This window comes from Alligator mississippiensis, chromosome 2 (genome assembly GCF_030867095.1).
Source record: "Alligator mississippiensis isolate rAllMis1 chromosome 2, rAllMis1, whole genome shotgun sequence".
Classification (NCBI taxonomy): Eukaryota; Metazoa; Chordata; order Crocodylia; family Alligatoridae; genus Alligator; species Alligator mississippiensis.
The window spans coordinates 97,878,697-97,906,622 of NC_081825.1; the positions used below are offsets into that span (position 1 = coordinate 97,878,697).

At 38.5% G+C, this 27,926-nt stretch overlaps 1 protein-coding gene across 11 annotated transcripts in view; it reads left to right on the top strand.

Annotated features, from left to right (window-relative positions):
* The window catches only part of LRBA (LPS responsive beige-like anchor protein), a 611,727-nt gene that overhangs the window by 535,858 nt on the left and 47,943 nt on the right, over positions 1-27,926 (top strand). For 8 of the 11 annotated variants that reach the window (XM_019481504.2, XM_019481508.2, XM_019481505.2 and 5 more), the window contains 3 exons: positions 4,108-4,275; positions 22,725-22,814; positions 25,734-25,926. In XM_019481504.2, coding sequence (XP_019337049.1) covers positions 4,108-4,275; positions 22,725-22,814; positions 25,734-25,926 — 451 coding nt within the window. The remainder of the gene's footprint in view (positions 1-4,107; positions 4,276-22,724; positions 22,815-25,733; positions 25,927-27,926) is intronic. The other 3 variants (XM_019481506.2, XM_019481509.2, XM_019481510.2) reach the window with 1 other exon arrangement.

The window sequence follows — 27,926 nt, forward strand, 5'->3', positions numbered from 1 at the left end:
CCACATCCGTAATACTGTTATCTAGTTTTGGGGCCCCCACCACAGAAAGGATATGGACAAATTGGAGAAAGTCCAGTGGAGAGCAACAAAATGGTTAAGGGGCTGAGGTTCATGACTTCTGAGAAGAGAACTGGCCTTATTTAGTCTGGAGAAGAAAAGACTGAGAGGGGATTTAATAGCAGCCTTCAACTACCTGAAGGTTGCTTACAAAGAGGGTGGAGCTAGACTGTTCTCAATGGTGGCAGATGACAGAACAAGGAGCAATGATCTCAAGTTGCAGGAAGGGAAGTTTAGCTTAGATATTAGGAAACACTCTTTCACTTGAAGGGGATAGTAAAGCACTGGAACAGGCTATACAAAGAGGCGGTGAAATGTCCATCCTTGGAGGTTTTTAATACTTAGCTAGGCAAAACCTTGGTTGAGATGATTTAGGTGCAAATGGTTCTGCTTTGAGCAGAGGGTTTGACAAGATTACCTTCTGAGGTCCCTATGATTCAAAGACCACTGGGGCAGGAGGGGGTAGCACCAGGCCCCCAAGGCCCAACCCTGGGCTGGGGGGTGTGTGTGTGTGTGGGGGGGGGGGGGGCAGTGCTGGGCCCCAGGGCCCTTGATCCTGGCATTCAGGGCTCAATCTGGCCACAAGGCCCAAAGGTTGAGCATCACTGCATCAAGAATCTCAAGAACTTGCATTGATTTTTGATCTGGAAGTGTCTGGGGTGTATAAATTAGTATATACATGCTGGGTTCTTTTTTGGGTATGAGCCTAACTGTCTTGTCATAGGCAGAACATAATATGACTAATCTTTTACTTCTGTTGAACTTAATTGTCGTAAGCCAAAGACCTGGAGATTATACAGTTTTAGTTTCCAGCCAATAGATGTGTATGCTGGCTAAATATAGCATTTAAATTTACTGACTAGCATAAAAAATGGTAGCAGCTCCCAAAACCTCCCTAAAGTTACGTGGTGGTAATCTGCTGTATTGCTATGTGGATAAGAAATGAATATTTCTTAGCTGCCTAGTAGTGTCTGTCTACCTGTTTATCTTCTGAGGTTAAGCACTTATGGGCAAATCAAGAAACCGTGTAAACTTAGGTGGCATATTAGGAACAGCTTTCTGAAAATATGAGTATGGTTAAGTACTGAAACAGATTGGCTGGAGAAGTTGTGGAATCTCTATCATTGGGAGTTTTTAAGTTCAAACCTTTTGTCTGGTATCATTGACATGGCTCAAACAAAGGGTTGCCCTAGATGACCTCCTGAGGTACCTTCTCGCTCATTTTTCTATGTTTCTATGAAATTTATAAGCAGATGGTCTAACCCATCTGATTTTTTTGAAGTCACTAGCAAATTTAGCAACCCCCATAAACATACACCCTCTTCATAATTGGCATAGTAAGTACATTACCTTGGTAGCTGTGTTAGAAAGAACAGTCCCAGACAGGTTTAATATGAACTGCATTATTGTTAAATAAGTTCTGTGTGTAGAACTAATTATGCTTACTCTTTATAACACTTCTACTACCATTTGAACAATAAAGTTGTGAAATCTGATGTATGTTGTGGCTTGAGAGAGAAGGCAGAACAGAGTGGCACCTTAGACCACCTCTACATGTTACATGTATTATGCAATTACCAATTAAATGTGTAATTAATTTAGACTGGCTACATGTATAAATTAACTATGGTACCATAAAAAGGCCCAACCAGCTATAAAATTATTGCTGGAAAATGCATAATAACCTTATAGCTGGTTTCTGTCCAGTTTTAATTTGCACATGTAGCCTGTGACCCCACGGCTGGGAGCCCCGTTAGCTCATAGGAGCTGCTAGCTGTGGGCCAAGCGTGGGAGCTCCCAGCTGATGCTGGCTCCCAGCCATGGGAGAACATGTTCCCATAGCTGAAAGCCCCATCGACTGGCAGTGTGCCCAGCTGCAGGGGTGTACTATGCACCCCTGTGGCTGGGAGATCGCAGCAGCTATGGTGTCCCAGTCATGGAGGGGGCTTCCAGCTGCAGGAACTTGCATCCTGGTCCAGTGATAAGGCATGATGGGCTCTGATTCACACTCTCACAGTCAGGTGTCCTGCCATGCATGTGTAGCATGACAGGAGCTGCAATTGTGTGGATCACAGATTAGATCCCATCACACCTTTACCTGCATGTGTTGAGGTGCCCTTAGAGAATAACTAGTTCAGAGAGATATAAGCTTTTGTAGCTTTCTCAGATGCTCTAAATGGACTTGCAGAAAGCAAGGGTTCTAAATAGAGGGGAATTTAAATACAAAACATAGGAGGTGACAGTTCTGAGAGGTGGAGGTATGTTGAATAAGTCAATAGACACTTAACCTATTGAGGGACATAGGGGTTGTAAAAGCTACTCAATGGCATAAGAATTCGGAGTCAATATTGAGACTATAACAGAGGCTGATTTGTGGATTCATAGTTTCGTAGCTGTTAGGGGCTGGAAGGGACTTTACAGATCATTGGGTCCAGCCCCACTGTACTTGGGCAGGAAAGACTGCTGGGATCAGATAACCCCAGCAAGATGGGTGTCAAGATACTTTTTGAAGATTGCCAGGGTGGATGACTGTACCATCTCCAAGGGTGGAGCCTGTTCCAAACCCTCCGTACTCGACTTGTAAAGAAATTTTTCCTTATGTCTTGTCTGAAGCAATCCTCAGTCAGCCTATTATTTCTTGTCCTCCCCCAGGGAGCGTTGGTGACCAGATGCTCCCCCAGGCCCTGATGTATGCCCTTGATGTACTTATAGGCTGCCACCAAGTCCCCTCTGAGTCTTCTCTTCTCCAGGCTGGACAGTTCCAAGTCTTCAGCCTGTCCTTGTATGACCTGGTCTTTAGGCCTCTAATCATGTGCGTGGCCCTCCTTTGGACTGTCTCGAGCTTTTCCACGTTCTTCCTGAAGTGCAGCACCCAGAACTGGACGCAGAACTCCAGCTGTGGTCTCACCAAGGCTGAATAGAGAGGGAGGATGACATCCTTAGCCTTGCTCGAGATGCCTTGGTAGATGTATGCCAATGTTTGATTTGCTCTGCTAGCTACAGCATGGTGGCTTGTGTTTATTTTGTTGTCTATCACGACACCCAAGTCTCATTTATATGTGGTGCTAGCAAGCATAGCACTGCCAAGCCTGTAAGTGTGTTGTGGATTATTTCTCCCCAGGTGGAGCACTTTACATTTCTCCATATTAAATGACATCAGGTTGAGGTCCATGCATCTCGTGAGCCTGTCTAGGTCAGCCTGTATTGCTAGCCTGGTTTTGGGCATGAGCACTCTCCCCCATAGTTCATTGTTATCAGTGAACTTTGCTAGTTCGCTTTTAATACCCGAATTCAAATCATGAATGATTTCTAGTTCTGCAGTTTGAGTTTTGCCTTCAAGTCTCTAGAGTTTTATTTTCTGAGTACAGTTACTCCAAGGTCAGTGATGAAGTGTGCATGGCGGTTAGTGTTCTGCCATGGGCTTTTGTTTCTTTCTGTAATTGATGGCAAAATGGCATCATTTCATTCTTTCGTATAGAGATTGTCCTGTCTATCCAATGCAGACATCATGGAGGCACTGTAAGCAGGTGATAGCATATATGAGCAGGTAGAGGAACAAGTGAATGATAATTTGTTTGGTCAAGGGGTGATGTTATCTGTGCTGATGAGAGGGCACACCTGGCATCTGGGTCTGTAATAAGGCCTGATGGCTTGGTGAGAAGTTAGTGTAGCCTTTGGGGGGGAAAGGCAGCCCTCCAACCTCAAATGATATCTCTCCAGCAACATGGAAAGGATAGATTCCTGAAAGATGAAGAAAAGTATCCCAGGCTGTCTTTTACATGTCGAAAGAGCAAAAGCTACCTAGCAGCTGTTTTTTGTATCCCAGCCACTGGAATCTCCTTTCCCTTTTGGTTCCTAGGAGGCAGAACAGGTGGCCTACATGGCTGGTTTTCATTGCACTGCCTTGCCCCATCTGAGGCATTACTAAATTTTGTACAATTTCTTTGAAATATTATTAGTAATGTTCCCATTACTGCTAAAGGTAGCTCCCTAACCCATTTTTGAATATTTGGCTTTCTCAAAGTTAATGTATGTTGCATTTTGTTACAGGCCTTGGAGAGTGAGTTTGTTTCATGCCAGCTTCACCAGTGGATTGATCTAATTTTTGGCTACAAACAGCAAGGGCCAGAGGCTGTCCGATCCCTGAATGTATTCTACTATTTAACCTATGAAGGAGCAGTGAATTTGAGTTCGATAACAGAACCTGTATTGAGAGAGGTAAGTGTGCATTAAAAACTGGAGGAAAAAAAACTTGCTTAAACACTGCCATTTTCATTCAGTAAAGGATTCATACTTGCTGAACTTTATCAGTAGTTCTTCAGATCTCTAATTTTCTGGGGAAGCTTGTCTGTAGACCAGCGAGGTCCAAGAGTTTCAAGTCCTGAATGTTAGTCACTTAAGTTTCACAAAACGTGTGGACACTTCTGCAAATGGTGGTCTTAATCTCTCTCTGCCTACATTCTGGATGCATTAAAAACTAAGAAAAAATAAGTGTTAAGTAATTGCTTCTTTTTCATATGTACTGTTTGTCCTGTGTACCAAGTCTAAGATCTCATAAAAAAGTGTATGATGAATTTATGTTTTATAATATATTCAGATTTATGAGACTTTTTATATTTGACCTCTTCCTTAACTATTGTGTTATCAGCTTTGCAACCTTAATAACTTTCTTTTATGTACTTTTATACTCTTTTATACTCCTGTTATACTACTCTTTTATAACTTTCTTTTCATATGTAGCATACATATAATTCCATATAACTATAGAATGATCTCCTTTATTCTTCTTTGGTCTTGCTATGGTGTCATATTAAAACTTAAAAATGCTGCATTTTATAGGAAAAAGGAAAATGATACATCTTAAAATGATAATACCCCATATTAGTATAACAGAAATTGTATATGTGGGAACAATTGCAGGATTAGGCAAAAATTTATTTTCTAAAATATTTCTTGGAACTCCTGCCAAATATTGCTTTGTGGATTTAAAAAGGTATAGCTTTTGTTAAAAATACAAAATGGTTCATGATGGACTTTGCTTCTTTTGTTCAGAACAGTAAATTTGAACCAAACATAATCATATGTATATTAACTATAGAAAAAATGTGACTTTTATAACACGTTTTAAAATTAAAGAAACTGAACTGATACGGACAAAGACACTGTTCTATTAAAAAGCATAGCTAGATATAAATACCACAAGGAAATATTCAGTTGAAGTGGAAAAAGCAATATTTGATTATGGAATTTCCACACACAAGCATTCATTATAGAATTTAAAAATATATTAGGTTTTCAGTTTTGCAATGTAATGTTTATTGAAAGAGATATCAAGGCAGGGTCTAGTAGCCATTTCAATAAATAAATAGTGTTCCAAATTGCTACTTTACCTGCACATACTGAAAATCTGACCTCCAGGTGAAATTTAACTAAGAGTAACAGGAAGATGATCTACTTGGGTTTGGAAGCTGATGGATGTAAATATCTCTTTCATGATTCGGGCTAAAATCTTAGAAGAGAATTGTATATCATTACTTGCAAAAGTATATATTAACACAGAGATTAGAATGCTTGACATGTAGGAGAAGGTGTTAGCACCTTGACTTGAAACAATTTTTGGCAAAATACTGCTGAAACTGTCATTAGTTTTTCATTTCAATAATTATATTTTTCACTGTACAATGACTAGGAAACACCTCTTTGAAAAGAATAGTAGTTTAGTTAGTAGACTCCTGAAGTATCACAAAGGTTTAAGAGTGTGATGGAAAAAATCCAAATGTGATTCTATTGCTTAGGCTTAAAAATATTTAATTATTTTTTAAAATTTTCATTGAAGTTAGTTTTGTTTTATATAGGATATATGAAATTTAATTGCTATTAAGAATGGATCTTTTTATAAAAAGAAAATACTGAATATGCTATGACTGTTTGGCATTAGTGGTACAAGAAATATGTGCTATAAATCTTATTTTTACCTTGTATTTTTCTCTCAGGAGATTTTTTCTTTTAATGTTAACTTCCTAGTGGTTTATACTTGTAATAGAGAAGCATAAAAATAATCTTTCTATAAAAGGACATTGAATGATGCAAATAACTGAAGAAAGAGTAATCAGAGTAACAGCCTGCAGCACATTAAACTTCTATGTAGTTTTTAATTTTTCAAGAACAGCTGCATTATCAATATAACTGTGATCCATGTTTACTTACATTGTAGCCTGAAAAAATCATCTAGGAGCAAAGAAGTTAAAAATCTGTTTAAAACGCTGTTATTTCAGATTAGAGATAGATGTGCCCTTTGTATGAACACACACAACAGCTTGTTCTCTAAGTAGGAGTCATGATTTTGTAGTGGTTTTATCTGATCTAATCCTTGCAATTCTGGCTTGTTGACTGTTTTGAAGTTGCTTCATACTGTCTGCACTGTGGAAGTGAGTGGCCTAAAAACAGGGGAGGGAAAGAAAAAATATCATGGTTAGTGCCACAATGATGGGGTTGTTCAACAAGCATAAGAGATTTCTGAAACTTTTCTGCTTGAGTAAAAAATACATATACAAAAGGTCAACAGCAAAATGAGTACTATCAATCAGTATTTGTTTTGAGCATCTTTGCTGTTTGAAGACTTCTCAACTGCAACATTTTCCTTAAATATTTTTCAGCAAGTCAAGCAAAAATATTTCTAATAATAAAAATCCTTCAAAGAATTTGGTATCCCTTTATTTTGTGTAACATGTAATCTCTCTATTATACACACAGGCATTTGTAATAAAAATACAGTGGCTGATCAGTTGTCATATGTGTTATCAATAAGTGTGCAAAGAGAATTCATGAATGTCATCATCAATAGTGAGATATTCTGTCTTTAACTCATGAGTGAAGATGAAAGCAATAAAAAAATCAGATTGTGTATATATCTGTGTGCTTAATCAGTCTGTATCTATGTGCTAAATGAATTTATCATGCACCTTTGACAGCTTCACTTTCTCCCTGCCTACTAATCCATCTCCCTGAGGACTTACACTAGCATACCCTATCCTTGAGCAGCTTCAATCACCTGCCAGTTTTGCTTTTAAATCAGGCTGCCAGAAAATGTTTCCTCCTTTTTGCCCTGAAATCATCATAGTCAAAGGGTCAGATGAGTTTCTGGTCTGGCAATTAACAATGTTTTTAGACACAAAAAGGTCAAGTATTTTGTTAACATACAGGACTAGAGTCAGGGGTTTTATGCCATTACAGGGAGGAACATTTTAAGTTTTTAATGATTTAGAACACACTTTTTTTTTAAAAGACATCTGTCTTTAAATCATAACAGTTGTATTAGGTCACAAAAGACTTTTAGGTCATGCAAGAATTTTAAAAGCTTTTGTATTCTTGGAAATTTACAAAGTACTAAGAGTCAATAATCTCATGGAAATAATGTATATTTAAACCATGGGAATATCTCCAAATGGATTGTGTAAAAAGAAAATATACACACCTTCCCTAGGCCACATTAGTAACTAAAAAGGCAGCCTGAAGTGTGTGTATTGATGGTGAATCCTCACATCTGGGTACTGGTAACCTGGTTCTTCATCAGAGGCCACACACAGAATAATACTGGGAAAAAAACTGGGGAGGGGAGGAGTTTAGGCTAATGCAAAATTTCCTCTGGTCTCCTAAACTGCTCCAACTGGCACCACTACTTTTACAGTTAGTCAGGTTACATATATTACAAGAAGGAAACACTGGTCTGGGTAGGAAAACTACCTGATTAAAACCATATTTTAACCTTTTTTTTAGTTGAAAATGTAGAACTTTTACATCCCTTTATACTGCTGTGAACAATTTTTCCTGCCATTCTTTCTGCCTATGGGAATAAAGGAGGTTGAAGTATTTTGAAAGGATCTGACTGCTGTAATAGAAATTCTTAAACTCAAATGCAAACCATGGGCCACATGCTACCTTCTGGCAGATAAACCCATGGGAGTGAAAAGCATGCATAATTTAAAGGCAAATCTCTGGTGGGGGTAGTGCAAGAGAGATTGAGCCAGGGCAGCAGGGGGAAAGGGGCCACAGCCAGGATAACGAAGAGATCTAGTGAATCTTCTGGCATGTCTTTGTACATCTTCCATTTTGCTCTCTTGGCTTCCCATTCTTCCAGCTGTTTGGTGTAACAACAGCACAGTTAACTTTGTCCCCTGCGCTCACTCATCTTTTCTGAAAGAGATTCAGTGTAGAGGGAAGTGACTGCTTAGTGAGCCATTTGTATTTGCTCTGCAGCATATAATATTTGCCAGAGGTAATGTTGCATTTAGTACCAACTCTTTGTTCTGTCTTGAATTGTTGTATCTAGATCTGTGTCAAGGTTTAACCTGGGACGATAGGGACAGCAGAGACTTCTGGCTGCTGGCATGTACTGGTGCAGTCATGTGCCTGCAGTGGCAACTGTTATTTTTCTGCTATCATCCGTGCTTCTCCCTGCTCCATTAAGTCGGCACTTGGGACTCCTGACCTAGTTATGCTACTGCAGTAGTGTCCCACATGCATATATCTATTCTGAAAAAGGGCTTCCTTGGTTTTTGGATGCAAGAGGAAGATTGCCACACTCGTCTATCTAGATTTACTGATAGTACATTAAAATTATGCTTTATTTTTTTAAATTAGTAATTTAAATAGTAGACCACTGTTCAACCTTCTGGCCAGATCCCACTGATCGGGGTAGTGTGCAGGGTTGGTCCTCAGGTACTGTCCAGTATGCAGGACCATGTCATCTGGAAATTTGGCAGTATGGGCGTGGCAGCAGCATTAATTGCTGTGGTTCTGGAAGCTGTGATTGTTAATTCTGCCATCACTCCCCTGCCGCCGATTTCCAGACCCAGGAGTAGCCCTGCAAGGTGGAGGTCAAGCACTGCTGATCTAGATACTTTTCACTGGTTTGATTAATTTTCCACACAGTATTTCCTTTGTTTTTACTGCAAATGTAGCTCTTTCCATAATGGCTGCACAAGAATGAAAATAGTCAATTGAGTCTTTGCAATTGGCAACTAATCAAGAACTGAAACTTGACAAATTGCGTGTAGTCAGTGGAGAGTTTGTTTGATTTAGATATTTCATGATTATATTTCCCAGCACACATCTCCTTGAAAAGCCCCCTTTAAATTGGTGACTGTATGAGGTAGTATATTTAGAGGAAAATAAGCTAATCCCCTTCCCTAAAGCTACTATTTATTATTACAACACAGAAAATCAATTGTACTTAGATATTTTATTTGACATTGGTACAAGGGTAAAAGATATTTTATTAAATACATATCGGAGAGAAGGAAAAAAAAAAGAAGGCTGCTGCTTTCCCCTTTCATCATTATGTTACTAAGATGCACATTAATTGTATCTACCCAAATAAAACTTAGGACTCTGCTTCTAATAGAGTTCACGCTTTTACCTCAAACGCTCTCAAGGATGTGCAGGTGAACAGGTCTGTTAGAGAGATGGATAGGAACCTTTCTCGAACTGGCAACCACACAACTGTAGAGGAGCAGCCAGTGGGTGCATCTACACGAGGTGTTTACTGTTGGGCTCCCTAATTAGCTCTGCAGTAGTCTCAACATCTACATGTGTGGCCCTATTTGGCTGCAGGAAACTAATTAACTACACTGCAGATTAGTACTTGTAAATACAGGTACTATCTTACAGCAGTGTTCTTTGTGTATCAGTACCCATGTAGACGCTGATGGGCTTCACTGGGGCACAAGGGTGCTTCAATGCGGCTGGCTAGCCCCACACTGGAGCACCCTCATGCCCTAACCAGCCCCTCTGCAGCATGTAGAACTGGGTCAGAGCAGTCTTAAGCTAATGGGCTGACCCCCCCGCCCCTCCCCCCCCGACCTCTTGTTAGCCAGGGCTGCTCGAATCCAGCTCAACATGCTGTGTTCCCAAGCGCACATAAAGATGCAACGCCCAGGAGCAATAAACTCCAACAGGATATGTGCCAGAGTTTATTCATTCACCTTAATTCCATATGTAGATGCACCCAGTGTTGTTTCTGAGCCCTCTTCTAGAGCCTCAAGGAGGTCCTGTTGGGTGGAAAAGCTGGCAGTTTTATGATGATGGCTGTGTGCTGTTTTATTTTTAAATTAATTCCTTTTTTTTTTTTCTGAGTTTCTATTAAACACTTTCAATTAGGTTGTTATGGCTTCTAGACTGAGTAAGTGCTATTCTACTGCAGGTCATTTCAGGGAAAGAGTAAAGTTTCTGAGGTGATATAAGAACAGGTGAATTTGCTTCTAAGCTCCACTCAAAATTTCTGATGACAAAAGTTTATTTTATTTAGATTATGATGGTGCTTTGGTGCGGGTAGGCAGAAATTTAGGACTAGCCTAAAAGCACTTGCAAGAGGTGAGGTCAGCACTTCAAAGCAAAATAATTTAAACATGTTTGAGAGAGCAGTCAGTTTACTGTGGGTACATTTATGCATACCAAAAGGCAAAGAAGAGGGTGGTATAAAACATTTTCAAAATATTATGCATTGCATTCATAGTAAATTAAAATTCAACTTTATTTTTTTAAACAGTAATTTAAATAGTGGAATGAAAAAGCTGAATCAAAATCCAAAAGGGTAAAAAAAAGAGGAACTAGTAACCCAAATATTTTTCAATTCGAAATCATCCTGTTTAACCTAAGGCTTTGATTGTTATTCATCCTTTGAATACAACCATAACATTTTATACATGAAAAGTAATCTGGATAACATTAAGAGGTGTGGCTTTGTCCATTCCATCAACACCTTTCTTTGTACCATTGACATTGTATTCCAGATGTTTCAGGAAACATTAATTGTAATTAGCAGAGAGAACTAGTTTGAACACAGACTTTGGTATGTTTTTTGAATGTGCCTTATATGTAGGGTATATAAGGAAGATAATTGTGATGTCTTAAAAATAACATATCTTTTTTGTGGGCAAGGGCAGTGCAATTTTTGACCCAGATTAGCATCTTTGAGTAAATTGAATGCACTTAAACTGATCCCTTGTAAGTGTAATTTTTATTTTTAAATATTTACAGTTTGAAAGTTTTCCGTGCTTTCCAAAAGAAGCAGCAAGGATGTTTAGTTTATATGACCCCGGTTTCATGACAGTAGTAGCAGATCTGATATCTTATCCCAGGGAAAGCATTTTTGGCCTCCCTTTTTACCATACTTATGGTGGGAGCTAATAGTCTATTTCGGCTCTAATTCAGCTGGGGAACACTGACAGCAGTGAATCTTTCACAAAGTATAAACACAATTTGTATTTATAGCATAGTTAACATTTACTAAATAGTTGGGAAAATAATCAGCATGTCTGTTTTTAGCAGGTGGGACACACTTTGTTGTGGCAGCAGTGGGTTTCAAAAACTGGAATAAAGTGATTACAAAACTGTCAGAGAACAGTAAATTTTCAAGTGTTGAATACAATAAGTGAAGAATTCAGGCAGACACAATTCAAAGTGTTGTAGGAACAATCTCTGAAGAATCTCTGGCCAGAAGTGTGCTGTGCAGATGGTATGTTTGACATAGTGCAGCACAGGAACTGTGTGTTAAAAGCCAAATAAATGTTAAGGATTAGTTTAGTTTTAATTGAAAAGCAGCATTAAAAAAATGTCATAAAGTAGTGTCAGATTTACAAAGAATAGATCAAAACCAAACACAGTATTTTCATGGCCAGTTGAAGGTTAATTTGTCAACAGTGCTCAGTGCTGGATTCTGATTTCTTCTTACGAAAGTCTCATGGAGAATAATCCTGTAACAGAGATAATTTATAGAGGGGAAAGGAGGAAGATGAACGTTTTGCTGGACAAGTACCTCCTGCTAGCAAGGCCACGGATTATTGGATAATTAGAGGAAGTTAGCCTGGTCAATTTGAAGACAGAAGGCATGGTAGATCTGTACCTTATAGACTAACTAAGATGTATGTATATATAGCACAAGCTTTTGTGAATCCAAGTTCACTTCATCTGATATACATGTCTTAGTTAGTCTATAAAGGTGCACATCCTACCCTGCCTTCTGTATAGGATCATTAGCTGTTACAGCATTTGGGGCTCAAGATACGCAGGGAGTTGGGATTCTTCCAGATTGGCTTGTATTTGTGGCAGTTGGCCAACTTTTTCTTTGTGCTTATATTTAATTACAAAATTGCTTCATTTAAATAAAATGTTAAGCCCTTTTTATTCTAGTATCAGGAATGCTACAGAAATATAAGAACATAAGATAGACCCTGAAGAGCTGGACATTTGTCCATCAGTTCTGGTATCCTTATTTACTCTGACCAATATGTGGTGTTTCTGAGCAAGTAAGTAGGATGAACATAGGTGAGCGTGCACAAGATTGCACCTAGGAGATGTGACATTTCTTGCAATTCTGCAGGGTGTGTGTTTTGACATGATGAATGTGTTTTACATTCCTTAGTCTTAATAACTACAGCCCTTGCCAATCAGTCATAAAATTAAGTAGGTTTTCACATTATTGGAGAAAACAGTAAAAATACCAACATATTTGGGCTCTGGATATTCACTTCATTTTATGGTGTATTTGCCTGGTTCTGTTCTTCTGTTGTTCCTTTCCAGCAGAAAAGATGGGAACCTTAAAAAAAGTTTTTTTTTTAGAAAAAAGAATACATGAATACAGTGTCTAGTATATACAGGTTTAAAATTTTTTTTGAACATGGCTATTCTACACTTGGAAGCAGAAAAGCTCTATGGCAGTAGTAAGTTCACATAAATTAGCAGGTCAGCTGTGAGTGCTTGTTTTTTCAGCTTCTGATTGAAATTCAGGGAATAGAAATCTGCAGCCCAGTCAGTTCCCTCACCTCTTCTTGCTTGACTTGTTTTGTGGAGCTATCAGGGTGGGAGGGGGCTTGAGACCCCACTGGGCTCCTTATGTTTTCATTCCTGCCTGGCTGGTCAGGTTTAGATATTTATGACATTTTTGGCCAGCATAACAGAAGGAAGTAACCAAAATGGTGTGAGAGTAAAGCTCGGGGTAGAAGCACTATGGTATTCCCACCCTTCCAAGAGTGATGGGCATGCTCTAATCTTTCTTTCAACTGCCAGGAGTGAGGAATATGAATGTATTCCCCCTTTTCCCTCCCTTGCTTCGTAAGCCCCCAAAATCAAGCAGTAAGATAGATTTATAAACAACATCAGACGAGCAATTTTTCTTTTTCATAAAGCCAACATGCTGGAATGGTTTTCATTTATTTTAGTGTGTGACTCAATAATATTTGAATTTTTTTTAAAGTAATTATGAAAATAATCCAAATGGAAATTATATCCTTTTAGATTGTTCTTTGTGTACAAAAGTATTGGTTTTGTATGAATAGATAGTATTTTATTTACAAGAGCAATAATATTTTGATATAACAGGGAAGAACCTGCTTCTTGAGTGAGGGAGCTGGGGTCATACTGAAGCTGCTCATTCCACAACAGCCTCCAGAAAGTATGCTAGTGTGAAACACAACGTTGCATTTTATCAATATGATTAAAAAATAAAATAGTCATTGCTTTAGAAAACTGTCCAAGTTTGTTTAGAAAAAAGAAAAAAAATCGAGTTAAGCTATCTGGACTTTTCAGACTGAGATGTTAGCCAAAGCAAAATGATATAACTGATTTTCTCTGTTTACAAAATGCGTTACTCTTCTTAGTTGCCTGTCTGTAGTTTTCACAGGTTCTGAAATGTCTCAGATGTACTCAAAATTACTGTATGTTTGCATTTATATTGTATAATAACCAGAGCTTTTGAGAAATAGAATTTCCATTTTGTGGGAAATTAAACAATTTTCTGATTGATCTTTGTTTTAATTTAAAATATTTTGACCTATCAGGATGTTTAATTTTAATTTTTCCCCACCATGAACTGTCACCTTTTTTTTTTTTAATGGAATGTTTCATTTTCAACAAATGAACATCTTCCAGCAGAAACATTTTGTCAAAAATTCTTTTTACCGGCTCTGGTATTCTTTTCTTAGAAGAAATCATATTGTTTGTTCTTATATCATTGAATCAGTTAAGAATCATTTTGATGAAAATGAGTGACAAGACTGTGGACAGTTCTTGAAGCTTCCCATATGTCCCTACTGCAGTGTATGCTACTTTCCACATTTAATAAAAATACTATTGTTTTCATTAGTGTAATTGTTCACTTAAAATCTTTAGCTGATAAAAATGACTCTGGATTGCTTTTTGCTTTAAAATAAGCCAAATATGGTGATTGCTAAGCTTATGACATACTCTGTCCCACTCTCACAATTAATTATATTTTTGTATGCACTAAATGTTCATGTTTGCCCCATCTATGCATTTTTTAAAACGTGTTTCTCAACTTTTATTTGAATTCTTTGGCCATTTTTGTCAGTCTCTTTGAAGTACCACCAGGCCTAGTTTTCTAGTTCAGCTTTTTATCTGCTTATTTCCAGTAGCCAGAGATTTAGGTGTTTTGAATGAGCACATCAACGTTCCAGACAGAGATACTGTTTGAAATTATCCATGAACCCAGTGCCTCTGAACATTATTGAGTGACATTTGTTTCTGTTGGTTGTGTCTGCTCTGACTAACTGGTTTCTTTCAGATTGGCAGCGGGGATTACAATATAGTAGATGGACAGCTGCATGAACTGGAGATTGCAGTGAGACTGTGCTAGGTCTCTTCTTAATATGCTTGGAATGTATAGACTTAGACTAAAGCAGCCTTATATCTCTGATAGGGAAATCTATTTTCACAAATGCTGTTTATTTCCTGTTTTACCTCAATGACTGCCATGTAATTAGATACAGTAGTCATACCAATTATTTATCTGGTCCCAAATACTTAATTTTCTTGTATAACATTCCTTTCTCACAGCAAACTTCTGAATATATTTAAAGGGTAGTTAGAGTGTTTTTAACATACAGCTGTTTTCCTGGTTTTCATGTAAAACACACACGTGTACAGCTCTTTTACCAACAAGATTAGGTCTTACACATATGCTGACTCCAAGATAACAAGGAAAGCATCCCACATGTCAAAAACACATTCTCCTCAACTTTTAAGTTTTAAAAATAATGAGCAACTAGATAAGTTGCTTCCTAAAGGGCCAGTATGGAAACACTTCTGAATAATTTGAGTTAATTCAGAGATGATGGAAGTGTCTTAAAATCTGGTTATACGGTGCAGCTTTCTTTGAGAAAGTAAAGGATTTATGCTACATTTATTACAGTCCATTTTCAGTCATTGAATTCTCACTTTTGCTGTTTGATCTTTTTGTTCACAATATGGGTGGGTTAGTTTTGCCAAGCATTTTATCCCACACACAAGGATTTCGCCTACTGGCTTTATGCATTTGCAGTGTTTTAGATAAATGTATTCCTGTTTTATACCATACATTGGTAATGACTTCCTCTAAAAGTTGTCAGCAGGGTTAGAATCTGTTCTTTCAGCACCAGAGCACAGACCTCTGTTGCTTGAATTATAGTAATAACTGTACTGGAACTGTAGTTGGCAGCAGTAACAGTCTGTTATACTCAAAGTTGACTGTCTACGGGAAGGAACATGACGCACTCTTGAGAAGCACATCACACATCTATACAAAATACAGTACAACTCAGTTCTTCTTTCTTTTTTTCATTTCTCCTTTTTCCTGCTTGTTAGATTTTTAATGATGAACTATGCAAATTCTTTATGTTGTTTAGAAACAGCAAAAATTATTAAAATAGAATGCTAAAGGTAAAATTGTAACTTAAAATGAGGGACTGAGTTGTTAAAGTTAAAATAACTGAAGCATTTTATTTTGACATGAAAAAATTAAACCATTCATTTTATTCTTAAAACAATTGGATGCAAGCATGTGAATTCATGATATTAAAACTCAAGCACTGTATTTTTCCTTGGGTCAAGTGAAGTGCAGTATCCCAGTGGCAAGTATTTTGCTGGCAATTGTTGATCCTCCTGGATCATGGCGTATGCATGAGGGCCATCCAGACCTTCGATGCATATGCCGGACTGGAATTTTTGGAGGAGTGGAGCCTGGCAGGTATAAAGCAGTAAGGAAGCCAATTGTTTTTTTTTTCCAGGTGATACTTTGCCAAATGTTTACAATCTTGGTCTTTTGGGAACAGATATCTACTAAAGGGAGAAAAACTCTTTGTAATTCTATTTTCTTTACTCTTCAGCCTGCTTTCAGGAATTTCATCTAATTGTTATGAACCAGGCTTGTTCTCTGTGGCTAGTATTATCTGAGCTGTAGTTTATGAGGAATTTAACTAAGAAACTTAAAATAGAATTTTAAGTAACTACCTGATTAGAATGATTTTCTATCACTGTTATCAAAAGTTGATTATAATCATGGTCCCAGAGGAAAGGGAGTCTAGTCAGTCAGCCACTCAGCCATTCAGCTGCACTGTCTGAATGGAAACCTGTCAAACATTCAGTGTTCTCGTGTGCTGCAAAAGCAACATCTGGGTGGAAGGAGAAGGAAAGCAAGCAATCATAATTGCATATTGCTTAAGCCAATAGAAATCACTGAGGAACATGTGTATAAACCTTTTTGAATATTGAAGAGTGAGGTAGGAGTGGCAAAGAGCCAAAGTAATTATTTTTGCAAGGACTGCTCAATTCTGGACATAAATACTGGGTGAAAGGGAGGATGAACCCTAAGCCTTTCCTGGACTTAGCACATATGCTGATTGAGTGTATTTTATGCTTCATAGTGTTGTTTCACCTGGTCTTTCAAATAGTTGACATTTAAATCCTACCGATATACGGTAACTGAAAAATTCATATGTTTACATATGTAAAGGCATATTTTCAGAGAGGGACTTCCAATTTTCCCTGTCAATGCATTAGCATATAATAAAGCTAAGAGAAGTGTAACTATTGTATTTGTGCTTTCAGAATGTGTGGATTCTGACATTGGACTTTGCTGTCAGACTCTTTAGGAAACATGGTACTGTGTATTGGAACATGCTTGCTGTAGGTGACAAAATCAGCCCTTGTTTCTTTAAAAGACTTTATAACTGAAGCTAAGAGTGTTATGTCTTAATTTTTTCATTCAAAGGGCCTTAACGTTTCATGATTTGAATTAAAAATGTAGTCCATTTCATTTTTCCACATCTTCCTTCACTCCCTCCTCCTACCTCCATCTCTCATATTTAATGTTATAGTTCTTTCAGACATAAGCATGAAAAAAGCAATTTTGACTTAGTTTCTGAGTGTTACTGCAAAGAAAAGTAACAAACATCTGTTTTTACCTTAACTGTATCCATATGTTCAACCTCCCTATCACCCGTCTCTGAAAAAAAATTTACAACCTTACTTGGTGGGTACTGCATACTATTGAATTAACTTTTTTCACAGTTAGATTAGAGGGTATGTTCAGAGACTGAAAATATCTGTGTTTAAGCAGTAGCCAAAAACTACATTGAAACTAAGCCAGGTCTTCATTTGTTTCTTTCTTCCCCTTTTTATTTTGCCAAAAAAGGAAAAATGAAAACAAGGAGGAAGAACAGGAAAGATTTGGAGGGTACAGTAACAGGTTACTATTGTAAACAAATGCAAAGCGTTCAGTGGTGAAATTTTGTCCCTAATGTTCATTTTTACAAGTTCGTTAATAGATTTTCTAATTAACATTTGACAGCTCGTATGGGCAGCATAAATGTGATATGAGAAGCAGATAGTGTGGATTCTTAAGGATTAGTTAGGTTGTTTCATTTTATTGCTACATGTTGTGGCATCTGGAACAATTCTAGCCATACCAAAGTTGTATTCTTACAGGGGATTAACAGGAAGAAGGCTATTTTCCAAGATATTTGAGAAGCAGTGAAAGGGAATGTTGGTCAGTGCTATCTTTTACTTTTTGGTATACGGTAGGCATTTAGAGATAAAAGTACATAATACGGAAGGACATGTGTTAAAAAAGAGTGTTTCTTTTCATTTTCATGTTGACTTAAGTAGGTTTCATATTGGTTATACCAATTTCCCTTTATAATATGTAATTAAATGAGTTAAATCAACGTAATTCAATAAAAGCTTTTTCATTAGATGGTGAAAAAGATTCAGTGTTTTAAGATTCCAATTGTGAAGATCTTATAAGATCTGTACCATCACTTCATCAAATTCTCTTTACAGTGGTTTATATCCATAATCATCTATATTTTTGAATGCCATACATATCTTCCCCCTGTCAGTGGACAAAAGGAAGCCATTCATCAGCATGATAAATGCCATTCCCAAATTTGCCTGCGAAAATGAGGGTTAGGTGGTGAGCTATAATTTGCTAGAAAGTCAGGTAATGGCTTCTTGGCTATTATTGGTCAAATGATTGCATAGTCTAAACTGAATGGTACATTTTCTTTTTCAAAGAGGGATTAATTATTAGGGCTGTGGAAAGCTTTGATAGCCGATTCAATTCGGAGGAGGTTTGGCCCAATTTGGCGGCCGAATCTCCAAATCTGAATCAAATCAGGAGACCCATTAAAAGGTCCAAATCGAATCAGAAGCCTCCGAATTGATTTGGAGAGATTTGGTGCTGGTTCAGAGATTCAGCCATAGAATATACAGGCAGCAGTCCTCCACAACACTGGACACAGCTGCCTTCAGTTAGTAGGTCTGTTATGGTGGGTGGAGGGGGGAGGCAGATCAATTCCCCCACAGCGAGGGAGGAATTGGGGCTGGGACAAGCTGCCCAGCCAGGGCTAGCTGCCCAGCTGGGGCTGGGGGGTGTGGGACTTCGGGAAGGCGGCTCCCGCCACTGTGCACTGCCGCATGCTGCCGGTCTGGGAGTTGGTTTTCTGGCAGCTCTCGCCATCGGTCCAGGAGGGCATGGAAGCAGGTGTGTGCCCCCAGATCTGCGCAGGGTGGGCTGGGCTGGGCTGCACTCTGGGGGGCTAGCCCCAGCCACCTGCCACTGGGCTGCACTCTGTGGGGTGGGTGGAGCCAGGGCTGTGCTCTGAGTGTCTAGCCCCAGCTGCATCCCAGAGTGCAGCTCTGACTCTGCCCGCCCTGCAGAGCACAGTGAAGCAGGGACTATGCGGGGGCTGCAGCCACCCTAAAATTCCCCATACCTCCTGCCACTGGCTCTGCCCCAGTCCAGGTGTACGTGTACATGCCCACCCCCATGCCCTACTGCTGCTCCCCCAGCCAGAGTGGAGCTGTGGCTTATCCAGGAGGTGCAGGGAGGCTAGGCGAGTGGTGGGAGGGCATAGCCCCTGCTCCCAGCGCCTTCTGCTGTCTGTCTGGGACACAGCCCAGCCCAGCCTGCCCCATGTAGATCTGGGGGCACATGCCTGTTCTCATGCCCTCCCAGACAGAAGAGCAAGTTCTGGACTGGCGGTGTGCAGTGGCATACAGTGGCAGGAGTCCTGCTCCCCAAGTCCCATGCCCTCCTGCCCCGGCTGGCCAGCTTGTCCCATCCCTGATCCCTCCCTCACTGTGGGGACATTGATCTGCCCCCTGCATGCCCCTTCCCTCCCTACCTCCACTCATCACAATAAACTTACCAGCTGGAGGCAGCTGTGTCGAGCGCCATGGAGCCTGTACTGCTGCCTGTATAGTCTATGGCCAAATCTCCAAATTGAATCGGGACAGTGATTCGAATCACCAAATTGAATCACTGTCAGTCCGAATCCAAATTGAGTACTTGCTGCTTTGCAAAGGCCTACTAATTATTTCTGTCAGGAGAGAACTCATGGTCCTCATTGACCTTCCTTATCATGAAGAGTGAATGTCTGAGTTGCCTCTGGTGGCTAAAGTGTCTTGTAGTATATTGAGTGTCCTTTGCTACACAAATGGGAACTGATTACAGTCCTGCTTTTATACGCTTCCTGTTTTGCACTGTCATCTGAAATTCAGATGATGTAATCTGTACAATAAGGTGGTGCTGTACTTACTTCTGGATTACTTTCTGGGCAGTTGGGGATGAGGAAGGAGACTTGCCCTCAAAGTGATCCAGAATTGACTTCTGCAATGTCTAAGAAAAATTCTTTCCTTCCCTTAAAATTATGGATGGGCAGGTTTTTTTCTTGACATTTGTCTGCTGCTCGCTTCTGTTTACCCACCAATGCCCTAGTTTGCTTCCAGTTTTTTTTTACTTATCTTCAAAGAAGGTAAAAATCTGCTGTATTATATATTAATGTCTTTATTAAATGTATATGCTGCCTTTCCCCAGAAAGCCTTGGCATGGCTTACAATGAAAGACAAAATAACTTATAAAATAACAGAATCAAATACAAAATAAGATAGTATATAACAAAACAAACTCCCCAAATAAAAAAAAGAACTGTTCCCCCTTCCCTTGCCCCTATAGTGCCCTACCTGTAGAAGAGAGAACAACTTAGGTGTTGTTGTCTGTTGCTATGCTCTTTCTACAGTTATAATTTTAGAACAGATCGTTTTATCTTTGACTGTTTGGTGGGACATGACTTGATTATGAAAGTAGTTAGTGCTGTAAACTAATGAACATGGACCCCAGTTAGTTTGGCTGTTGTGCTTCTTGGAAATTTGGGCCCTTATATCTCCTTGGAAGAGGAAATGTGGCTGCTCTGGGGCTAAGGGAACCACCTCTTTGTGAACTCTTAATCTAAGTATCAGATCTAATGTGTTCCAGGTTGCAGGCATGAATCCAGAGATAGCTTGTCGTAAACTCCCAGTACACAGTTTGACAGATTGTGTCTCACAGCATCAGAGGTGTGTATATGATCTGTGTGGTACTTGAGGATCACTCGAGACAACATGCATTGGCAAGATCACCATCAGTATCTCTACCAATTTCTACAGAAAACCTTTAGAGTGGAAATCTGTAGAGTAGTGGGAAGTGTATCTGATTCTGTCTGTTGACTAGGAGGTTAAGTGGATAAATCTAAATTATTTTTTTGGATGCTACTCTTCTTGTCTAGTTCAGTGTTTTATTGTGCAAGATATGGTTTTTATGGTGCCAGGTGAAGGTGGGAATTTTAAGTGCTATGAAGCCTTGACTGGTAGAGAATTGATGGTAATGAATATCCACCCTCATTGAAATCAGGAGCTTAAGCTTTACTTCTGTACAGCTTCATCGTCATCTCATATCTTGTGGTTGCATTTGAAGTGTGCTAGGCTAATATTAGGTATTTCTTTTATTATTTTTTGTTGGTATCTGTTTCCACTGCTTTATTTTTCTGTAAAGTCCTTGCTGTGTAGAGGAGCAAGTGGTTTATAATGTTGCCATCCTGTAATGGGGGTGGGGGTTAAAGGATGAACCAAATATCATGAGTGACAAAACTCTAGTCCTTCTCTGGGCATTTTGTGTTGCTTATCATGCAGGAAAGTGAAGGACTGGGTGTAGGTCTGTTGTAGAAAAATGTATCAGGAAACTAACCACTCAGAGCATTTTTTCTTTTGCCTTATCCATTATAAAGCTCAAGCTACTACTCAGTTCTGGAGCACCTGAAGTTTTGGTTTAAAAATAAGTTGCTAGTTTCACATCATATTTGAGACCCCATTAAATGTGATCAATCGAAGTTCATTATTCTTACAGGCACTACAGTTTTGCCATAAATAGTTTCATATGCAGAAAATAATCTGTGCTCGCGGCTTGTTTATCACTGTCCTTTCTAGTTTACCATCAGAGCCTCCATCACAAAAAAAAAAAAGTCCTACTTTGAATTTCAGCTGTGTTTAAATTGCAGTGTCAGGTAAGCAATGCTAGCATTAGGAACCTTTTCTGTTGAAGTGAACAAAAGCATTTAATATGGAGACACTACAAAATAGAGAACTTGGAAAGGATAAGCAAATGTAAAGATGTACAAAGTATAGGAAAGTAACTAGTGCTTTTATGGGTGCTGAACCTAAGATACTTTTAAGAAGGCCTGGTTTTCAGGGAAAGGTGCTTTCGGTGGCATCTTGAGCATCTCTGGTGGGACACCCAAAATCATTAGTCTCTTTTGAAAACTTGAGCAAAAGTACAAATACTGATAGCTAGGTAGACAGATTTAGTGAGGCTATAAAGTGTCAGAATATTAACAGTTACATCGCAAAATATTAACTTTTAAGAATTGCTAAGTATGAAGTTGATTGGTAAGAGAACTAGATGTTTGAGAGGTCTAAGTAGGATCTTAACTGTTTTAAAATCAGACAATTTAAAAGTAGATGTATGCAGTGGAACTTTCTTCTTTTAAGTATAGATTACATGTTGTCTTCTGATCCTATCTCATTTATATTTTTATTAGTTGGCTCGCTATCACATGTATAATTTATTCAAAAAAGGAAATAAAATGCGACATTATCTTTTTTTTTGTCTTAGTTATCACTATGAAACTTGACCCTGGAACTTAATGTTGGAGGCTTTCTTAGTACCTGTAAAAAATTAGCTTTTGTTTCCAGGGTATGATGCAAGCAGGATAAGCCAGTGTTAGAAAGCAAAAATGGAGCCAATAAAGAGGTTTTCTTATTGTAATAGCCAGTTTCTGTTTAATATCACTGAGCAGGATGAGGTTTTGCAGTTTCTCATGGAAATAGCATCCACGGTACTAAAATGATTACCTCACTCTCAGTACCAGTGCCAAGCACTTAGCCCCACAGTGAACACACGGGGTTGATTTTCAACATGAAACAAGCCAGAAGTGTGGAATGACATATTCAGGTGACAGTTATGGTTCTATTGCCTGTAATTAGCACCTCTTAACATGCAAACCTGCCTGTGCCTTTTCCAGGCTGTTGAAGCTCAAATACGAAGTTTTGGACAGACCCCTTCCCAACTGCTCATAGAGCCACATCCTCCAAGAAGTTCTGCCATGCAGGTGGTAAGTGCCATGTTAATGCTTTGCGACCCATTATTTTGATCGTTTTTGCATTGCTGCTTTAAATATGTAGATCTTGATTTTTGATTTTGTGTATCTATAGAATCTAAAATTTGATACATTAAATTATAAAAACAACCTATGAGTGATGTGTTTGCAGGGTTGCTGACACATGCAGTGATTAATTAATTGCTATTGTCAATGTATTTGTTGTTACAGTGCTAGTGAGGGTTCGTAGAACAGAATATTTTCTTAAGTGTAATCCAAGAACACTTGACCAACTTAATTTGTTAAACTGTACTTGTGCAGGTGAGAGCCAGTCAGCAAAAAAGATGGTGTTATTAGTTCTTTGGCAGATCCCTTGAAGCCTGTAGATTTAGGAGGTGACCTCCCTTTCCTCGCTTCCCTCAGGCCTAGTCTTCCGCCTAAAATAAGGATTGCTGGGCATTCACAAGCTGACACTTGCATAGTGACAAATTTGATTCAGTGTATTTTTCAGTAATACTAGGGTGATAAAATCCAGGTACTAAGTATTAACATGGTTTCTATTTTACCTCTACTTGTATTTAATATAGTTTTATTTTATAACCATTATTTTATTACCCATTACTTTTCGTTACTGTCATACACAGTTGCAAGATCTAAAATAGCATAATTTATGTAGCCATAGATCCCTGAAACAAACACTGTGCTAGTTGACAAGTCTTTTTAAATGTTACGTTCCTCTGCTGGTTAAAGATGGATCAAGTATTTTAAAAATAAAGTCTTAGTAGAGGAATTCTGTCTATCATGTAGTTAGTGTAGAACCTGTCTGTGAAACTATTGTTGTTAGGTTAAAAATGTGATAGAAGAACGTTTTAGATGAATTATACAAAATCTAAAGTTTGTATAATATAACTAAAAACACTGTCCCATAGCTATCTAATGGACTGAAGTCTTCACAGCCAACTAATTTCTTGGCTGGGTGTAGTGACTTCCTTGCTACTAACTCAGTCATGTGAACAGCCACTATCATTGGGTTTTATCATGTTAGTGCACGGAGATGACCTCAGTAACTACTGAACATCGAGTGAAAAGTTCCATTCAGTGAAGTTAATTTTTCCTTTAACTCCTATAGCTTTTCAGAAGAGCCTACATGCAGAGACTGAAATGGAGTTTATGGCTTACTTTAACAGTTTTTAGCTATTGACATAATTTTACAGAACAGTTGTGTTAAGAATTTAAAATGCAATGTAAGAAGAAAATGGGGAAAATGTGAGCAAAAGTATGTTCTCAAATGCACGTTTTATCATTATATTATTTACTAAAATGTCAAAGGTTTTTTTTCTGCGCATGCACGTGAATAGAGCAAAAATAAAAGCCACTGTGTTCTGTATTTAAGTGCACAAGCCATAATATACACCAGGTGTAGTAATTAGCAGTCACACGAAGGCTGCCTATTTGTCTGGTTTTGCTGCTGTTGCTGTATCCCCCTGTGTTTTCACACCATCAGATAGCTGGATTTAATTGAGGCCACATCAGATGAGGCATTACTGACACCTTTAATTGAATGAGCATCCAGGGAGGATTAACTCATAATATTGATTGGCTTTTAGCCACTTGCTCAGAAGGGTGTCTGGGTAGCTTATTAGTTGCTTTTATTTACACCTTTATGCAAAGACTGTAAATAGGAATTCATAGTGCAATATGTTTTTCTAAGTACTCTTAATAACTTTTTAAAAAGGAGTGATAATAAAAATGCAAATGTATTTAATTTTTTTTATTAGTTCTGTATAAATATATATTAAATGTATGCACTTATGTACACACGTATGTGCTGAAGTATTGCAGGTGGAAAACATCCAGGAACACTTCATCAATATATTTCAATTCCATAAAGAATACCAGTTTAGTTTTTAGGGAATGGACATACTAGGAAAAATATGGCTGACAGTAGACAATATGATGATAACTCTGTATTATTGTAGACTTTCACTTTCTTTGGAAGGGAAAACCGGGCAGTGAAAATGAGTGTATTAAGTATCTGCTAATTTCTTGGCTACAGAAGTACTTATTTGATATTCACATTATGTAGATTTCCCAAATTTAAGATAAACAATATTTTGTTTTGACTTTTTGCAGCAATCTTTAGGGGGGTTAGTTCTAAGCATCCCAATTTGTGAGTAACTCGCCCCCCTCCTGCATAAAAATACTGTATTCATAGGAGTTAGGGGGTTCTTCTAGGAGGGAAAGGTATTTGCAATGTAATAGGGTGTTAACTTTGGTTCTGTGTATTTTATAAGCATGTTTCTTTACTACATTTAATTATGTTTACTTTGCAACACACTTACAATTAAGCCTCTCTCTTGTATTCGGAAGTGTTACTTCCGTGCAATGTAAATACACATAGAGTAAACATCTACTGTATGTGTGTATATATAATTTATTTTAGTTTAATTTTTTTTCTCTCTCCCCGCCCCCCTCCCATTTAGCTTGTAAAGAACCTTAGTCTGCCAGCTAAATGCAGCTTGTCATTCCTGCCAACAGGAATTTCTTTTGCTCACTTCTTTGGCTACTGTGACCTCTGGCATTGCTTTCTGTGGTGTGCTGCAACTGTAGATATGAAACAAAATTCTATTGTCAGAGTCAGGCCATTGGAAATGTTGTAGTTTAACTTGCAGCATTCTGCAGTAGATGTTGACTTCAGATGTGTTGTTGTTCAGTATTTTCATCCTAATGGCAGACATGAAGAATGCCCACTCAATTTGATTGTTTCCATTGGCCTCTCTGTTATTGCTGTGTTTGCTTTCACTTGCAGTTGCTATTGGTTCTTGTATGTTTTAATCCAGTCTTCCTTCTCTTGTCCTGTCCTGTCTTCTTTCCCTCCCCTCCCCATCTCTTCTTTTTCCATGTATTTGGGTTCTTGTTGTGTGCACTCAACAGTATCTCCTCCTGCAGAGTCCATTGATGTTCACAGACCAAGCTCAACAGGATGTCATAATGGTCCTAAAGTTCCCGTCCAACTCCCCTGTCACTCACGTAGCAGCCAACACCCAGCCTGGCCTGGCAACTCCTGCTGTAATCACAGTCACTGCTAACAGGCTGTTTGCTGTAAACAAGTGGCACAATCTTCCTGGTAAGTAAAGTTCCAGCAGTACCAGAAAGTGATACTTTTTAAAATATGGTCTATTTCAAAATTTTTAGCAGAATTGTGTTAAATTAAAATAGTGAGCATTAATCCAGCTGTACTTATTGTGACATATTGTACGCATTGCAAGTAGACAGAGTTAGGAAGCACTAAAATCCAAATGTTGAACAAATTATTCAGTGGAAATGGTTTCTTTGTCTGCTCGTTTTAACCAGAACCATCAAGTAACACGAAGAAAACATGAGCAGTAGGCCACCACCTTAATATAATAAACAGTCACATGCATCCAATAGGCTAAACTGAAAACTATGGTGACATACCCTGTTGCCTTCTATTAGACATCCAAAAACCAATGGCATTCAGTTAGATCAGTGTTTCTCTGGGGTACTTTGAGATCCTTTCAAGGGTGCTGTGTGGTGCCATGCAGTGTTAGCACTTTTAGATGGGCTAACATGATTCATTTTCTGAGGAGTAACTCAAGTATTGAGGGGCATTTCAAATTGATCAAGGGCTACCTTAAATCGAAAAACATGGAGAACCATTGAATTAGATACTTCAAGATATTTTCTGATTTAAGCAAAAAAGGCACAATATTTCTATAAGCACCCATGTTAATCTTTTTTTTTTCCCTTTTTAATTTGTTAGTCTATAATATATAGGCAGTTCTGTTTTGAACCCCAGGATTCTCCAGTCCTTATTGGTTTCATCCTTCTAACCTAATTCTAGCAGCCTCAATCCAAAGCCACAAGCAGTTAATTTCTAAAGCACCACAATGAATTGTTACATGGTCAAAGGCCATTCATTTAAAAAACAAAACAAATAAATATCCTGGTCCATACATCAAGGGATTATCTCCTAATATGTGAAATATGGATTCATGTAAAGGTGTATGGACCCATGTTCCTCCAGTTACATTCTGGGGAAAAAAAATGAACCCCAGCATCCTGTTCTAACTATTGTTAAATCACTGATTCACCAACATGTAAATGGTAACCTCAGTCAAACACCATTTCACCTGTGCAAGAAGCTCTTTATCTGGCTAGCAGAACTGTGGATAATACTACCTGCATTTGGATGGAAATAGGAGGACAGCAGCTTTCCAAATTATTATATGACCACAAACTTCTTTTCAGTTGTCTGAGAATCAGAAAACCTCTATGAGGTTATATGTTTTAGCAGTCGTATTTGGAAAAAAATACCCTTTAGGTGTTCTAAAATGATAGGTGTTGACTGTTTTTTCCCCACACTTCTGCTGGTTGATGATCTGTGCCAGAACAACAAATGCTTGACATGGCAACCTCCATATCCTGGTTCTGTTCTGACCCCTGAAATGGCAGTGTGCTAAGCTAATCCTCTGAACCACTGTCACCTAAGGGCATTTCAGGAGTGTTCTCTCTGCAGAGAAATGGAGGCAATGATATGCATCAAAACCCCTTTCAGAAAAAGTACACTGATCACTACTCTAGGCTACTGTGGGTCACTTTTGGGAAAGATGGATGTAGCTTCCTGAAGTAAAGGCAGGGTAGAGCAATAAATACTTGGCATCTGCTTCTATGATCTTGAGAACCACTAGCCTTTTGAGGCATCTTGACAGGAAAGTTCAGTTGGTTAGTTGCTGGGTTGTCACTGTTACTATTAAAAAATCCCATACCTGCCACTCTACCAGTCTGATAGCTTTACCAACCAGGCACCCATTCCCAAGTAAACCCATCTAGACAGGGCAGGAACCTGTACTCTATTGGTATTTAATTGTTCCTGTATTTATTTATTTCCATTTAAGGTACATAATCAAGCTGGTGATGTTAATTATTTATAGTAAAATGTACTTGTCCAGGTATTTGAGGAAATGTTACACTTAAGATTGATCTCTTATACCTGCTTGCTCTTCAAAAGGTGTTTTGCCTTTGCTTTATTTCCACCCTTACAATAAAATAAAGTTTGACTGAAACTGAAAGAAAACCAAGAAGAAAACATTTTAGTGATATACC